Source organism: Eulemur rufifrons, chromosome 2 (genome assembly GCF_041146395.1).
Source record: "Eulemur rufifrons isolate Redbay chromosome 2, OSU_ERuf_1, whole genome shotgun sequence".
Classification (NCBI taxonomy): domain Eukaryota; kingdom Metazoa; phylum Chordata; class Mammalia; order Primates; family Lemuridae; genus Eulemur; species Eulemur rufifrons.
In genome coordinates, this window is record NC_090984.1 from 83,498,140 (window position 1) to 83,516,246 (window position 18,107).

The 18,107-nt window shown below is 33.6% G+C and overlaps 1 protein-coding gene across 1 annotated transcript in view; it reads left to right on the forward strand.

The window, feature by feature from the left end:
- The window catches only part of STYX (serine/threonine/tyrosine interacting protein), a 31,686-nt gene that overhangs the window by 2,824 nt on the left and 10,755 nt on the right, over positions 1-18,107 (forward strand). The window contains exons 2-9 of the mRNA XM_069464921.1: positions 8,025-8,057; positions 9,403-9,456; positions 12,873-12,970; positions 14,866-14,926; positions 15,324-15,360; positions 15,777-15,816; positions 15,905-15,955; positions 17,009-17,081. Coding sequence (XP_069321022.1) covers positions 8,025-8,057; positions 9,403-9,456; positions 12,873-12,970; positions 14,866-14,926; positions 15,324-15,360; positions 15,777-15,816; positions 15,905-15,955; positions 17,009-17,081 — 447 coding nt within the window. The remainder of the gene's footprint in view (positions 1-8,024; positions 8,058-9,402; positions 9,457-12,872; positions 12,971-14,865; positions 14,927-15,323; positions 15,361-15,776; positions 15,817-15,904; positions 15,956-17,008; positions 17,082-18,107) is intronic.

Genomic DNA, 18,107 nt, shown 5'->3' on the forward strand with positions numbered 1-18,107 from the left:
TATAAATAATGAAAGACACTCCTATTATTCAGGAAATTCCAAGCATTTTAGAGGACTGTGACAGAAACTGGGGACAAAAACCATATATATATTTCACATTGTATCTCAGGGACAGAAGTAATGCTTAAAGCATAATTGATAATGATGCAAGTACTGTTTACTGAAAGCCAATTCATTCTGTATTTCATAGCATTGGACATTTGGTCTCTTTTGGTTACATGTAACAAAACCAGCTCAGACTAGCTTAAGGAAGAAAAAAAAAAGAACTGGAAGTAAGTAAATCCAGAAAAGTAGCGGTGCAGCTAGTCTCAAGAACTTGACTAGACTCAGGTATTACAATGCATCAGAACTGCCTGTCATAAGTACTTGTCTCCACTTTCTCTCAGGGTCTCTCCTTTGTCTCTGGCTTCTCCAAGATGTGGAGGTTAGCCATCAGCTGCTCTAGGGCCCTTGTAGAGCTTATTTACCAAGGAATAAAAGTACCGCTCTCCTAGGTTCAGTATTTAAAATCTAGGGGATTGGCCCAATTTAGGTCATGTGACCACACTTTGGATCCATCACTATAGCCAGGAAACAGTGAATACAGTGAGGGGCCCAGTCTAGGTCACATCCCTCATTCCTTGGCTAGAGAGGTAAAGTTTATTATTGACAGCCCTCCCACTAAAACCATGGGAGCATTTCCACAGATAGAGGGTGCTTTCCAGGTGATAAAATTCTAAATAGGGGCCACATAAATAGTTACATAGTTATGTAATTTTAAAGTATTAAATAGGTGCATATAGTAACTCATAATAAACTGACTAATAAAACAGAATGTTAATTTTCTTATTTCCAGCGAGATACATAAAGTGTCAAATGGTCTTAATGTAGTTAGGGTGATCGACCAGCATTGTTTCTTCCACACAGGAAGTACTACATGGAAAGACAAATTACAGTCCAAATCTTGCTTTAGTAAAAATGAAATTCAAGTAGATTTTAGTGATCGCTTTTAATGATTAATATGATCAGGCTATGATGATTCTAGCACCTCTATAAAAATATTACTTCCAAGTTTCTTGAAATACTGGTCAGGGCATTCTTTATATAGGAGAGTGCTAACAAAAATTTAGTGCAGATCAGTCAGTTTGCAAAAAGATTGTCACTCCTTTGTTTAAAAGTTTTCCATAATTTCCCATTGTTGTCAGGATGATCTTCAAACTCTTAACATCATCTCCAAGGTCCTGTGTGATCTGGCATCTGTCTACCTCTCTAACTTCATTGTGAGCTACTCTTCCCCTCGCTCATTTCTGTGTAAGCCCTATCCATATTCATCTTCTCTCTGTTCCTGGAATGCTTTAATTTCCTCCCCACCTCAGGGCCTTTGCATTTGCTGTTTTCTCCAGCCATGGCTGCCAGCACTTCCCTTGCACTCACCTAATTAATGACTTACTCTTGGGTTAGTTTTCAGTTTAGGCAAAATTTCTTCAGAGAAGTTTTCCCTGATTTTGCCAACTCTTCCTGCTCCTCTCCTTGTCCTCCGGACTAGTTCAGTTCACCAGGTACTGTAGCACTTGATACTTTTATACCTACCTTTATAATGGTTATCATACTTATAATTTTTGGTCATTGTTTATTTTCCATTGTAGCTTGAACCTTTCATAAGGAGCTTAGTCACCAATTAGTTCCTGTCTTATTTGCCACTGTTTCTTTTATTTAACGCAGTGTCTGGAATATACCATAAACTTAAATGTTTGTTCAATTAGTGAAAGAATCTTGATTGGTTTTACTTGAGGCAAGATAACAGTAGTTTTTTAGTTGTGAGGAAGTAAAAAAGAACAATTTATAGTATCAGTTTTTAAGCAGATTATTTGTATAGCTAGGGGTATTGATTTTATAATTCAAAAATTAATGTGTTCTCTTCAGATAGAAAGTGAAATGTAATTTATTTCAATTGCAGTTTAGCAACTTAAATGTTACCCTTTCCATTTTCCTTTCTCTTTTGGTTCTCATAGTACAGAATTAAAGGTAAGAATGACTTAATATCTCTGTCTGAGGATCCTTCTCCTAGATCCTTTATTTAGAATGGTGCTTTTTAAGCCTGACTGTAGAGTAGACTCACCCAAGGAGCTTTTAAAAAATACCCATACCGGGGCTTTACTGGTGCCGATTCTGTTTTAATTTGTCTGAGTGGAGCCTGGTGTTGAATGGAGCCAAACAATTCTAATGCGCAGCCAGGTTTTAAAGTCAGTAATTTAGAAGTGTCTTACTTGAATGCGCTTCTGCTTCTCCATTCCCCTGACCTCCTAGCCCTCTATTTTTATTTGAGTGAAAAAAATCTCCTTTCCTCCTTTGGTTTAAGCAGAAGTTGAGCTAGGTATGGGAATCAAAGGAAAAAGACTTATTTATAGAGAAACTCTAATACTGATTTTTCTATTTTGTGATTTGTTTCAGCTCAGGTATAGTATTCTCATGATTCCCCCCTCAACCCCCCACCTATATAAAATTTGTATTCTATCTTAGTGTTGTAGATAGAGGATTGAGTACTACCCACGGTTTCAGAGGTCCACTGAACATCTTGGAATGTGTCTCCCATGGATAATTGGGGACTACTGTATTTCTAAAAGTTCATGTTTCAATCCACCTGATCCATCTGATGATAAGAATTAAGTTTTTATTTTATCTAATGGTTACAGTATATCCTTCATTGATGCATTTATTTTAGGGTCTTCGAACATTTTTGTAACATTTTTTCCTATCCAAATGCAATTTTATAGATCATGTAACTGCATTTTATGAGAAAGGAGGAGAGATTCTGAAGGATGTTTTAATATATGGTACCTTCCAGCTATGTTGATTTTGGTTTACCTGGCTTGCTTTGGTTTGGTAAATATGGTTGAGCTGCTTGGCTAATAAATAAAGTTTGGGAAATTGATTCTACTAATTAGCTACAATAGTTAACTTATTTATAATATATCATTGGTGATTATATGGGGATTCCCCCATTAATACTGCAGTCTCTAAAGTGATGGAGTTTAAGAGCAGCATGAGCAGGCTGAGTGAGATTAAGAATGAGTGTGATAGAGGCAAGACTTGGTTATTAGACACATGTTCAGATAGATGGATATCTGAGAGAGCAAGACTATGAGCATGAATGACATAAAATCTTGATCCAAGCGTTAGCAGGATTCGTAGACAGGGCAGGTTTAAGGTTATATAAGTAGTAATTGGGGTTAGAGTAACAAAGAGGGTGGACTCTAAGTCAGGATCTGATGATAGCACCAGGAATAGTTCCAAATGAAATTTTCTGTGAGAAAGCTTTTTGAGTTTCAAAGGATCTATAGTTACTACAGCAAATCCTAATGTTCCCTAAGGAAGTCTGCATGCTTATCTGTCTTGTGAATAGGAATATTTTTTCATTCTCTTCTGCTATACAACTTGCTTTTCACTTTTATAATTAAATCTATCTTCCACATACACACTCATACCCCAAGACCATCTTTCATGTTATTTAAGGTTATGATGAATAAAGCTGCTGTAAATACTCATGTACAAGTCTTTTTGTGGATATTTATTTACATTTATTTTTGGTAAAGCCTGGGAGTGGAATTGCTAGATAATAGGGTAGGTATATGTTTAATATTTCGTTTTACATTTCACTAGCAGTGTATGAGAATCCCAGTTGCTCCCACATCCTCACCAGCATTTGGTGTTGTCAGTCTTTAACCATTCTGATGGGTGTGTAGTGGTATTTTGTTGTGGTTTTAATTTGCATTTCCCTAATGACTAATGATGTTGAATACCTTTTCTTTCATGTGCTAATTAGCACTGTTTATATATCTACTATGGTAAGAGATGTCTGCTTAATTTTTTGCCTATTTTTTAAAAATTGGGTCTTTTGTCATTTTATTATTGATTTAAAGAAATTATTTATGTATTTTCGATACAAGTCTTTTGTTGGTTGTGTAAATTAACAAATGTTTTCTTCCATTCTGGTTTGCTTTTTCATTTTCTTAGTAGTGTATGTTGTTGAGCAGAAGTTTTTTATTATGATGAAATTTAATTTATCAATTTTTTTCTCCTTTATACTTAGTCAAGTCTTTTTTGATTAAGTCTTTTGGGCCCTTGCTAAGAAATCTTTGTTTTTCTTAAGATTGCAAAGATATTCTCCTGTGTTTTCTTCTGGTTGTTTTATCATTTTTGTATTTATGTTCATATGTTCGTGAAAGTTTGTGACCATATAGAACTTGTATGTGGGATCAGGATCAAGATTCATCTTACTTTCTAAACCTCTGTCCAGTTGTTCTAGGACCAATTGTTGAAAAGCCTTTTCTTTCTCCATTGAATTATCTTGGTGAGTTTCACAAAAATTGACTGCATATGTATAGTTCTTCTGGACTCCGTTCTTTTTTATTGTTCTATTTGCTTTTTGTCTGAAAAAAGAAATTCTTTTTGTGTTTGGTGTGTTACTGTTTCACTGATTCCCTGTGTATTTCTTTCCCTTATCCTGCTTGGGATTTATTGGGCTGCCAGAAACTGAGGCTTTTAGAATCTTTAACCAGTGTTGGAAAATTCTCATATCTTTAGTAAAATTATCTCTGCCTTATTTTCTCTTTATTCATCTGGAACTTAGATTCTGTAGATGTTACTCTATCTTTTGTGTCTATGAACTGCTCAGATTTTCTAACTCAGAATTTAGATAATTTCTTCAGTTCCATTTTTCTAGTTCATAAATTCTTTACTTATGTCCTGTTTTCTGTTTAACTTATCTGCTGATTTTTAATTTCAGTTACACTTTTCATTTCTGCATATTCTATTTGGCACTCAAAAATCAGTTTCTTAGTCCTTGGTTATACTTTGATATTCTCATTTCTTCAAATGATTTATACTTTTTATTATTACTTATAATATCTGCAGTCTTTGTAAGTGTGGTTCAGTTGCTTCTTCCTGTGGTGGCTCATTCCTTTTCGTTTTTAAAATCGATTTTTGACTGTGAACTCATTGGACTTTATTTGTATGAATTATTTCTGGTGTGGGTTTAGGGTGTATTTTTCCAGAAAGAGTTGCATTTGCTTCTCCCAAGAATGCAGGGACACTGCCTACCCAGGACAACTTGACATTAAATTCTCGCTTGGCCTCAATTACAAAAGTAATTGAATTCTAACCCCAAACTTGAGTGGATGCCATACTGTGGTTAGGAAGACCCCACTCCACCACTATTGCCACCTTCTACTCAAAGCCAAAACTAAGAAAAGCAAAAGTACTCACTTCTATGGGATGTGATGGTTTGTTTGTTTTCTTCTCTTTACTGAAGATGTTGCCTTTTGGGGTCCCAGCTTTTTGGTCTTGATCTGATTTCCCACTTTGAGTAGATCCTAGGCTTTATCTTACATCTTTCAAGTATATTACCATTTAAAATAAGGCCATGGTGAGGATGTGGAACAATTAGAACCCCCATACTTTGCTGGTGGGAGTGTAAAATGGTTTTGGAAAACTTGGCAGTGTCCAGTAAAGCCAGACATAGACCTATTCTGTGTCAAGACAAAATTACGACATGTTTAGCTTGAAGATCAAACTGGCTTTTATTAGTGATTCGTGAATTGGACAGCATCTCATAAGATTTAGAAAATGCACTTCAGTGAGCTGAGCAGGGGAGATTGGCTTTACACACAGAAAATGGCTAAAGAAAGCAGAAACGGGGAAAAAAGTAGATAGGTCATTGCAAAGTTACTTTCCTTATAGGGTTAAACAGAGAAGACTTCCTTATTGTGCCACTTCAGGTTAACTGGATCCCCTTCTGATTGGTTCCTGTGAATCTTTTTTTTTTTTTCTTTCCAAAAATTGGCCCATTTCAAAGTTCAGTTTGATTACGTGATACTAAGCATGAGTGACTGCATCCTGGTGTCATATATGTGATCTGTTGGGCCTAGTGCAGGAGCTCATTCCAAAACAATGGCTTTCCATAAATTTCATTTAATACCTGTGGTTCAGAGAAATGAATGCGTATATCCACCAAAGAGCATGTAAAAGAATTTTCGTAGTACCTTAATTCATAATTGCCTAAAACGAGAAGCTACTTAAATCTCTGCCAGTGGGAGGATTAGTAAATTGTGGAATATTCATGCAGTGGTATGCTGAACAGCAATAAAAAGGAACAAACTGCTGATAACAACATGGATGAATCTCACAGACATTAAGTTGAGTGAAAGAAGCCAGACATAAAATAGTACTGCTGCGTGACCATCTGTATGATATTCAAGAATAGGCAAGACTAATCTGTAGTGATAGAAGTCAGTGGTCACCTCTGAAGAATGGGGTATTGACTGAGAAAGAGGCATGAGGGAACTTTTGGGGATGATAGAAATCTTGATATGGGTGGTGATTATGTAGGTGTACACATTTGTAACAATTCATTGAGCTCTATATTCAGAGTTAGGCAGTTTACCACCTCTTTTTTAATACTTCCATTACAAAAACACAGACAGAAATTTAGGGCCATGAAAGATTAGCAGATCCTCTCAGGACATCCTTTGTTTAATTGCTCGGTATTTTTTCGTGGATGGGGCGGTGTATGTTTATCTGGGGATTTTTTTTCACTCTCTTGTTCACAAATGCATTTATACTCTACTTCTACTACATTGCTGAGTAAATCTTATTTTCAAGATTAAAAATGTTTTCTATTTCTCTTATTAAAAAAAACTACTGACTGTCATTGTAGGAGTATTGTTCTCTCTTTTCATTACAGATGTGTATCATTTCTACCTTCTGTGTTAAAAATACTTTTCTAACTTGGGTAAATGGAATTCCTTCTACTGTTTTTACAATTTTTATGTACAATCCTAGAATTATTTCAAAATAAAGGGTTAAAAAAAAAAAAAAAACCTTTTTCAGGCCGGGCGCGGTGGCTCACGCCTGTAATCCTAGCACTCTGGGAGGCCGAGGCAGGCGGATTGTTTGAGCTCAGGAGTTCGAGACCAGCCTGAGCAAGAGCGAGACCCTGTCTCTACTAAAAAAATAGAAAGAAATTATATGAACAGCTAAAAATATATATAAAAAATTAGCCGGGCATGGTGGCGCATGCCTGTAGTCCCAGCTACTCGGGAGGCTGAGGCAGGAGGATTGCTTGAGCCCAGGAGTTTGAGGTTGCTGTGAGCTAGGCTGACGCCATGGCACTCTAGCCTGGGCAACAGAGTGAGACTCTGTCTCAAAAAAAAAAAAAAAAAAAAAACTTTTTCAGACTGCTTTGGAAACCTAATTACCATTAATAATTCTGAGTTTTAAGCAACCAACTTAGAAACTTTTGGAATGCGATCCATTTACAAATGAGGACATCCGTACTATATTTGATTCTTCATTTCAGTTCGCTATAACTGCTTTTATCTTTTGCTAACATTTATATTTTCTGTCTTTGCCATTGGTATTTTGCATTATTTTCCAACTTCTTTATATTGGTCTGCATTACAAAGGCAAAATTCTCTTTTGTGATTGGTGTGAAGGGAATTGAACTAGACAGACCAAGTGAGACATGGGAAAGGCTCTCTGGTAAGCATTTGGCTTTTTTAGGTCAGGGATGGCAAATACCTATCAAATACCGTTCTTCATATATTGTAGATATTGCTCATTGATCAGACATTGTTTTCATCCTGAGTCTTGCTCCACACAGTGTTTGGGTATCTACTGCCAGTTGATTACAGTTGGCATGAACAACAAAAAAGTCTATTTGACATTTCTGATTTAAAGGATCAGTTTGGGAGAATCTTCTGGAATATCTTTTTTAAAGATTAATGAGCTATTTCATCCATTGCATGAAGTAACATAATAGTAATTCTGGAAGCCCGGTTATTTAATGAAAACCTTAATCTTTCTTTCCTGTCACTTAAATTTTCAGGTGTTTGTGAAGCCCACCAAATCATTTTTATATAACGTTCTTAAAGTATAACGTAATTTTAAAAAATTCACATACTTGTATGTCATCTCTTTAGCCTTTAATTGGAGGATATTTTTTATAATGTTATTTACTTTTATCATGCTTTCCTTCTGTTTTTAAGGAATGGACCTACCCTATGAGACGAGAGATGCAGGTATGAAAACCTTTTGTTTGTTCAAGCCAGCCTGTATTATTGTCATTATTAAACAAATATTAGTCAGGTATTTTAATTATTTGAAGTTAACCTTAGATCTTAAAAAGATGGGAAATAGATTAGAACGAGGAACATGGTAATATGTGTATGTGCCAAATGAGTCACTTTCTTTTTCTTCATCTGAAAAATTGGATACTATATCTATTCCTTTTGAAAGCAGTTTGCTTTCTTTGTCTAGCTTAGATAAGTTTAGGAGAGTTGACTGTATAGCAGATCAGACATTTAAATAGTTGTTCATTTTTGTGTCTGATTTCCAATCAACTTCCATAATTAAGTTGCCCAGAAGACTGAGTTGAATGCTTGCAGTTTGGAATGAATTAAAATGGTAGCTAACCCTAATAGCAGTTTGTTTTCTTTTTCATTTCTTAACCGTTTACAGTCAACTGTGCTAGCCCCAGGAGTAAGCAATGTCTCATTCTTAGGAATACCTTTACTTCTAAAAATCTGTTATCTTTCTCTCTTAATGCAAATTCACTTTTTAAAGATATGTGAGTACCTACCCATAAGGCATTATAACTTGGTACTATGAGGAATGAAAGATGAGTAAAATGTAATTTTTGCCCACAAGAAGCTGGTGGGAGAAATCAGTCCTATACACAAATAATTATGATGTCTCATAGAACTAAACTACAAAATTACACTATTATATTAGTATCTAGAGTATGATATATCCAGACTGAAAGCTTTCTATATTGATTTTACATAGAATAAATGAGAATTGAGCATTTAGAAGGTATTTAATTTAAATTATTGAAACTTCATCAACAGGCAAATGTTTGATATTGGACTTTTTACCTTGCAATAAGAGTTTGCTTCTGTTAACTGTAGGTAATAACTCTAATCCTGTTCTGTCTTGTACTGCTTTTGTTTTGGCTGAATAGGTCTTGTGTAATTCCAAAGGGATGATTTCTTTTATGCCTATTTTGTTTCTAGATGATAGCAGAGAATAGAAGTAAAATTAGAGAGGTTTTATTAATCTAAAAGGCAATAATTCAATGTACTAATTCTACCCAAACTTCTTACAAAAAGCACTGTGGAAGTTCAAATATCTGACTTTTTCAGAACTATATTTAAACTTGGGATGTCTCATTTGATATTATAAAGGCACATCTGTATTTCTCTTCCAAATCATTTGCTCAGTGTGGCTAGGAAATGCTCCCTAAATAACAAACTTTTAAGCAAATTATCATAACAACTATGAAAACACCCCCACAAATTCAATTGTATGGTACATACTTTGTATAGATTTAAATTGCTGATGGTAAATATCTCATTTTTTTCCTAGGAAATTTTACCTGGATTGTTCTTAGGCCCATATTCTTCTGCTATGAAAAGCAAGGTATGAACTTTAGGTTAGGTTTACCAAGAGAGACTTTATTAACCAAGTTTTCTTGGATAAGTTTTTTATTAATAGTAATAAAGAGTTTTATTTAAGGAAACATCCAGAAATACTATATGTTAATAGTATCTGTCACTCTGTAGTACCTTCCTCTTTCCCAATTTTATTGGACCCATGGTTCTTAAGTGTTTCAGCACAAATCACAAATAAGGTTTTATGTTTTATTCTTTTCATGAAATGCATGTGTTTGAAAGATTTACCAAACATTTGACCTTTAATAATTTATTTACTCTCTGAAACATTAGACATCTATAATTGCTAATCATAGCTTTGGAACAAAATGAGATACAGTTAAAGTTGCAAAATAAGGACTTTTAACATTTTAGTTAACCATTCTTTATCAAGGGTCAAGAGGTTGTGTTTTTTAATTGAAAATGATTCATCTTATTTCTGGTTTTCTAGACTTTAGAGGACTGGGTGCTCCAGGTTGGAAAGCATTGTACTATACAGCTTCAGCATCCCTAATCTGAAATCTGAAATGCTCCACTCAAAAGAAATGCTCTAGAGCATTTCGGATTTCAGATTTATATATTAGGGATGCTCAACCATTAAGTATAATGCAAATATTCCAAAAGCCAAAACACTTCTGGTCCCAAGCATTTCAGAGAACGGATATTCAGCCTGTATTGATGTCCTATGTAGTCAAACTGTAATAGACTTTTTCAGTTAAAATGGGTAGATTACATTTTAGTATGTAGAGCAATGTTCTTGCCACTTCTAAAGCATTCAGCTCTATGAATTATGACAATACTACTAATTCTCTTTGAGTTACAGTGTCAAACATTGTATCACAAATGTCTTTTTTAATACTTTGCCTATTTAGGAGTTAGTATATTTAAGTAATAATATGCTATCTCTATGTTCTTATGAAGTTTAGGAGATTAGGAGTTTTGAAAAGAACATTCATCTTGAAACTAGAAGGTTTTTTGACTGTTGAGGCATGACCAAGAGTAACCCTGGTCATTTTGATGACCTACAGCTAAGTTGGAAATACAGCGAGTTGGTAAAATTGTGCTAGGGAAAGGACAGTGCAGGTAATTATAGATACCATCATCCAAAAAGAAATAAAATAATGGAGATAAAGAAACCTAAGTGAATAAACTCCTTTTTGAAGATTCACTTACGTAAACATAACTCTTTTTTTCTTTAAGAGATAAGGTCTTGCCCAGGCTAAAATATAGTGGCACAATCATAGTTCACTGCAACCTTAAACTCCTAGGCTCAGATGATCCTCCTGCCTCAGCTTCCCAAGTAGCTGGGCCTTTAGGTGCACAGTGCTCCTGGCTAGTTTTTGTTATTTTTTTTAGAGACAGGGTCTTGGTATGTTGCCCAGTCTGGTCTCAAATTTGTGGACTCAAGCGATCTTCCTGTCTGGGCCTCCTAAATTGCTGGGATTACAGGCTGAGCCACTGTGCCCAGCTGACTTAAGCATATCTTTTATTACATTCAAATACAGTTTATTCAACAGGGACAAATTTTGGCTCTTGGTAACTAGTGAATTATATCTTTTTGTAAAATTTTTCAACCGTTTGTAGATACAAGGTAAGGACATAATTTGCTTTATATAAACAAATCCACTAATCAAATGTAAACCAAGGAATGAATGTTGAATTCATTTTGAAGGTCACCATAAATGTAAATATAGAAGATTGTTTAATGATTAATCCTACCAAATGTGTACCTCACTTTCCCTAACTCAGAATGTATTCAAGAAATACAAAGATAATTGAACTGTAAACTATGCTGACATAAGAAAATTTGTTGCAAAAATCAACATTTAATACTTTCGAAGACTGTATTGTCTCAGTCAGCTCAGGCTGCTGTAACAAAATATCCTAGACTGGGTGTCTGAAAATAACAGACACTTATTTCTCTCAGTTCTGGAGGTTAGGAAGATCAGGGTGTCAGCATAGTCTGGTTCTGATGAGGGCCTCTTCCTGGCTTCCATACCCCTGCAGCCTTGCTGTAACCTCACATGGCAAAGAGAGCAAGTTCTTTTCTCTTTCTTCTTATAAAGTACTAATCCTCATGACCTCATCTAAAATTAATTAGCTCCCGAAGGCCCCACCTCTTAATACCATTACATCTTGTGGATAAGGGCTTCAGCATATGACTTTGGGGTAACACAAACATTCAATTCATAACACAAATTATTTTTTACTTCTCTCATGAATTATTAGTACTATTGTTCTGGGCTATTTAATGCAGAAAGTGGGAATTAAATATATAGAATTATAAACTGAAGGAGGCATAGGCAATTCACTGTTACTCTGATTTCTCATGTCAGCATGATTTGTTACTTAATGTATTGAACAACTTAACTATGTGACATATACTTGATACTTAATTTGAACCTATGTTACATATATTGCACATACTTACTATGAATCTTGAACAGAAACCTTAACTGTCATGGAATTTAACGTTCTAGCTAGTAAAATAACATGTCATCTATAAACTCACTGAAACCTATACTCACTTGCACATAAAAATTTATTACTTGGTAATGTCTAGAATTGTCATGTTAAATTGCTTTTAAGTATACAGCCAAAAGCAATGTAGGTTGAGTATCCCTAATACGAAAATCTGAAATTCTCCAAAATCTGAAACTTTGTAAATGCTGACATGATGTCATAGTGAATTTTGTGTTTAAACTTGGTTCCCATCCCCAAGATATCTCATTATGTATATATAAATATTTCAAAGTCTGAAATCTAAGACACTTCTGGTTCCATCTAGTCCCAAGCATTTCTGATAAGTGGGACGCAACCTTGAATAGAATATAATGTCATTGGAGTTGCCATTTTCACACTTCAGAAGAATTTTTAAATGGTGAAGGGTTAATTAGACTCTGTGAATTATATAAATTAACTCTGGCTTGTAATAGAAAATGTATACTGGGGGAAATGGGGAGTAGTTTAGAGATTTGGGCTCGGGTCTTGCTGTTAACTAGGTCAGTGATGTTCGAGTATTTGGTAAGGTAACTGTGTTGTGTTTTAGTGGTCCCCTCTGAAGAATAAAGGTTGCAGTCAATGTATATGACTACCATTTACTAAACACTTGCTGTGTGTCCCAAACTCTATGCCAAACACCGTACATAAAGGTCCTATGAAGCTCTAAAATCATAGATGTAAAGTGTTCCTGTTAACCTTTTGAAGACATTTAGTGTATTAATCTTGAATCATTGAAATATCTTGCTGATCACTTCAGGTATGTTATCATAAAATTAGCTTTAATTTTAATACTCTGGATTTAAGGCTCAAATGTGAGTTTGTATATTTTTAAACATCTGTGTTACAGTATGATGGTGTTTTATATTGCCCCTCCCCTTTTTACTTTTCTTTTTTTTTTCACAGCTACCTATACTACAGAAACATGGAATAACCCATATAATATGCATACGACAAAATATTGAAGCAAACTTTATTAAACCAAACTTTCAACAATTATTTAGGTAAGAATTATCGCTATGACTTATAAAATATGTTAAGGGTAGCAAAGATTTAATGAAGTTTTATTTCAGGTTTTATACCATGAGACTTTCTTTGGTACAAATCTAGTTTGTAAAGATGAGTCATCCAGTACATAATTTTTAAAATAAATTTTGTTTAAAATATTTAAATAATTCATTCTCATAATGTAGAATTCTAAGGGTTCAAAAGAATATACAGAAAAGTAGGTTTCCGTATTCCTATCCCCTAGATATTCAGTTTCTCTCCCTCGAGTCAAATACTGTTACCCCTTTATTGAGTATCCTTCCAATGTTACGTTATATATATGAGCATAGTCTTATAGATAACTTTCCTTTTTTTACACTGGCTTTTTTACATTGTATTTTTTGGATATTGCTTCATATCAGTACTTAGATAAAGCTGCTTTATTCTTTTTGAGTTGTATCATAATCCATTGTATGACTATACTAAAATTTAGTCACTCTATTGTTGGACATTTACATTGTTTCCAGACTTTTATTAGTATATGTAGCATATAATGACTATCCCTGTACATGTTGTTTAATTCATATATGGGTATATTGATAGGATAAATTTGTAGAAATAGAATTTCTGGATCTAAGAATATGAGCATTTTAAATTTTGGTAGATGTTGCAAATTGCCCTTCAGTGAGTTGTATCAGTTTCCATTCCCTCTATCGAGTGTGTGAAAGTGACTTTTCCTTTGATATTTCTCCAAGACAGAATTATAAAGTATTTAATATTTTTCCAAGTCTGATGGATTAAAAATGGTGTCGTATGTAGTTTTAATTTGACATTAACCAAATGTTCCTTGAACAGGTTCCTTATCCTGATAGAAGAACCATTTCTGCTTAGACTTAAAAATACTAACTTCTTATAGATTGATAGTTCTACTAGAAGTTCTTGACATGGAAAATGGCATGCATTAAAATATTTTAGTTTGACTCTGAGTTAACTTTTTTTTTTCTCTGAAACATTGTTGTGTACAACAGGGCTACTCAAATCACTTTAGGATACAGTTTTTTGTCAGAATTCATATGGGTTAAACATTGGATTTACCTCAGATACTGAGCTTCACCTTCTCTGTATTAAGCCCTGAATTTTTTTGAAGTTGTTAACACCTAAATGATCATTGAAGAACTGTAATTTTTAAAGCAAAATTGACCTTAACTGATTTCATAACTGAGTTAATTACCTACAGTTGTGTTAATAAACAGGTGGTCTTAGGTTAGAAATTGAAGTTTTTCACAAAATAAAATAAGCCTAGCATATTAATAATGCCTTATTTTAAATGTTTTTTGAGGTATAAAATTTCAACTTAGGTGTTCTCTTAGCTGTTTTTTTCTTTACTAAAGATTAGTTCAAACAGTGAATCTTTGACTCATGAACAGTTCCATCAGTAGTGCCTTCTGTTTTTATTAGCTCCTTCTAATTCAGCCTTTGTGTTTTCTCTGAAATGTCCTCTGTAGGGTTATGAGAAGGGGTCACAGGACCACTTAAAGAACAATTTCCTGGTCTTAGGGAAATTGGTAGAAATAAAAAAACGGTAACCATTAGGGGTACTTTTTGTCTTTTTTTAGGTCCACTCTGATCTAGAGGAAAGTTTTGTTCCTGCTTGTGGGTTTTTTTTTTTTTTCTAACTATATGGATTGTTTTATACTAAAATATCAGAGATGCTAACATGTTGTTTAAGGCTTTCAATGTTTAAGGTTATATTCCTTCAAGCAGTATAAAATCTATGACCCAGTTCTTGGGAATATGATATTTTGAATGTTGTTTTGCATTCTTTTCATGGTTATGAAGAAATATTCAAAGTTAATTTTTTTATAAATAGTTTTATTTAAAGTGTGCTTATCACAAAATATTCTATTTTCAGATATTTAGTCTTGGATATTGCCGATAATCCAGTTGAAAATATAATACGTTTTTTCCCTATGGTAGGTATCAGTATTTTAAAAATATCATTTAAATTTATGATTTAACATCTTAATTGTCCGTTCTAAAACTTACCACTTTTACTTTGTTATGACTGAAAATTGTGTGATTGTTTTTTAAAGAAAATTATTTGTAGAAAATATTTTTATGATCTCCAGAAATTTTAGAAATGACACATTGACTTTATTAGATTTGAATTAAATTTTAGCCCCTGTATAATTTTTTTTTACTTATAATAATTCCATTTGTAGCATTTTGTAAATTCTTGAATTAAGATAATTTTTATACATATAAATTAGATGGAAATTGTTCTTAATGGATTTCATTTTGATTCCTTATGTATTTTATGCTGACGGTAATCTGCATGTTTTATTGTAACACGTTGTCTTTTGCCTTCAGAGTAAAGAATTTATTGATGAGAGCTTACATACTGGAGGTAAATGATATTTTCTTTACTTAGCTAATGTTTATTTTTAGGAGATTATTTGTTAAGTTTTTAGTTGGTATTTGTCTTAAATCCAGGATGTGGAAGTTATAATTATATGTTAGACTACACCCAAATTTGTATTTTCCCAATTACTTGTTTCATTTGGATAAGCTTTCTTAAATATCCCTATAGAACTGTTTTCAAATTCTCTGTGAGCTTTAAATTTCTTTAATCTAAAAGTCTGTTGTGTTCTCCACACAGTTAACAAAAATAAATTATAAAAGTTTGAAAATTAATAGATATCCAATTGGTATGTACATAATGTAAAATAACAAAAGATTTATTTTACTATGATAGGTGGTTTTGCTGTATTTCAGCTGCTGACTCAGGTGTTTTTCTATCAGAATAACTTTACTGTTTTTCAGGAAAAGTTCTTGTGCATGGAAATGCAGGGATCTCCAGAAGGTATGGAGTTAGAGATAATCTTTCTCTAACATTTAATTAATGAGTTGTGCTTTCTGGTTTTTTCTAAAAATTTTTTCTCCCTCTTTAGTGCTGCATTTGTTATTGCATATATTATGGAAACGTTTGGAATGAAGTACAGGTAAGAAAGTACTCTAAAACCTGGCCACAATTTAAATTCTCGTTAAAATGAAACTTAATAGAAATGGCTTGGGAGTCTGAAGTTAATAGTCCCCTGATTTTTTCATGTAGTCATTCTTGATTAGGCAGACCCTCTATCCCATGGTTATTCTCTTAACCTAATTCATCTATCTGTATATATCTGCTTAGGCTAATATTTTTGTGGTTTTATGGAGCTAGTGCTAATTTGTTATTTTGAGAAGCCAAGGTAACATAGATGGATTAACCCATTATAGGTGGATTAACCACAAGGGAATTGGTTCTGAGTTTAAAAACACTTGCACATAAGTGTTAGTGTTTGCATTTTTTAAAAGGCTAATTTGTTATGCTCTCCTTTAACAACAGTTGAATGAAAAATTACCTAGGAATTGTTTGTAGCATCTATTCACAGTTTAAGGTAGTCTTTGTTATCAAAAATCATCTTTTCCAAATATACTACATAGATTTTTAAAGGGGAAGATCATGAGATTTTTGCCCCAAAACAAAACAGAAACCTGGTTAGTGTATGGTATTTCCTTCCTCAGTTTGCCTTGTACCTGTTAAAAATCTTGTAGTAATCGTTCACAACTCTTTGTATTTCGCTCCCGCTTTATGTTTAAATTGTAACAGAAAATTTTGCTTAAAAGTGTCAGTTCTTAAAGGAATATTAATTGACTACAAATGCTTTATTTAATTGAAAAAAAGATTTAACATGCATTGATGGACTTCACGTTTTATATATTCTCTTTATTATTTGGAATCTTGTTAGTAATAATAGTGAAAATAAATAAGAAAAATAAAGTTTAGAGAAGGTGAGCAAGTTCCCGTAGGACACACAGCTTGTGAGCAGAGGGACTGTGATTATTTAGTCTGACCATACTTTTTCTACTACAACTCACTACTGTTAATAAGCTGTATGATTGTGCCTTCCTGTTTTAGGTAAATTTTTAGATAAGTTCTTACTCTAGGTAAATTCTGGGAAACTTAGTTCATGAAACAATGCCATCAGATTAATTTTTTCTCTTCCTGTTTTAAGAGAGGCATTTGCTTATGTTCAAGAAAGAAGATTTTGTATTAATCCTAATATTGGATTTGTCCATCAACTTCAGGTAACTTCACTTTTCTTCCTCTTTAAGACAGTCAGAAAGTTACTTAAGATCTTTTGTCCATGTAATTTAGGTATAGAATTTACTTAAAATTGCCATAATCTAATTTGATTCTTTATTCAGGTTTACGTCTCTACTTAAAAGTATTCTTTTAAAAGCTGCCATTGGCAAGGAAGAAAGGGTTAAAGGCACATTGTTAAACCTTAAGTAAAATAATTAGAAATTTCTAAATTTTCTCCATTTTGCTCATACAGAGGATGACAGAGAGCATTTAAGTATACTAAACATGGCAGCTTTTTCTATTATCTATGTTTATCTTTCCTATATTATTTCAAATTTTGTTGATGCTTGGCAGACATACTGAATAAAACAACAACATAAACCTCTGAATTAATCTGATTAGACCAGGTATTCAGTATTTTTTAAGAGAGAAAATCACAGGCTGAACAATGTGCTCTAGCTAATTACATCCACTTATGCAGGAATAAAGTTCACATAATCAAGAGCTTGCACAATGGGTTTCAGTTACCAAAATTAAGTATTTAATTTACTTTTTTTTTTGAGACAGAGTCTCGCTCTGTTGCCCGGGCTAGAGTGAGTGCCGTGACGTCAGCCTAACTCACAGCAACCTCAGACTCCTGGGCTTAAGCGATCCTACTGCCTCAGCCTCCTGAGTAGCTGGGACTACAGGCATGTGCCACCATGCCCGGCTATTTTTTTTCCTATATATTTTAGTTGACCAGATAATTTCTTTCTATTTTTAGTAGAGATGGGGTCTCGCTCTTGCTCAGGCTGGTCTCGAACAGTATATCTTGAAGATCATTCTATAACAGCTCATATACTCTACCTGCTTAATATTTGTAGAATACATATGCATCACGATTTTGTACAACCCATTCCTTATTTAAGGATCTTAAGTTTATTTTTACCCTTCATGATTATAAACATAGTGGAAAAATATCCTGATAGATACGTCTTTGCGTACATGTGTGAGTATACCTGTAAAATAATTGATTATGGTGGAATTGC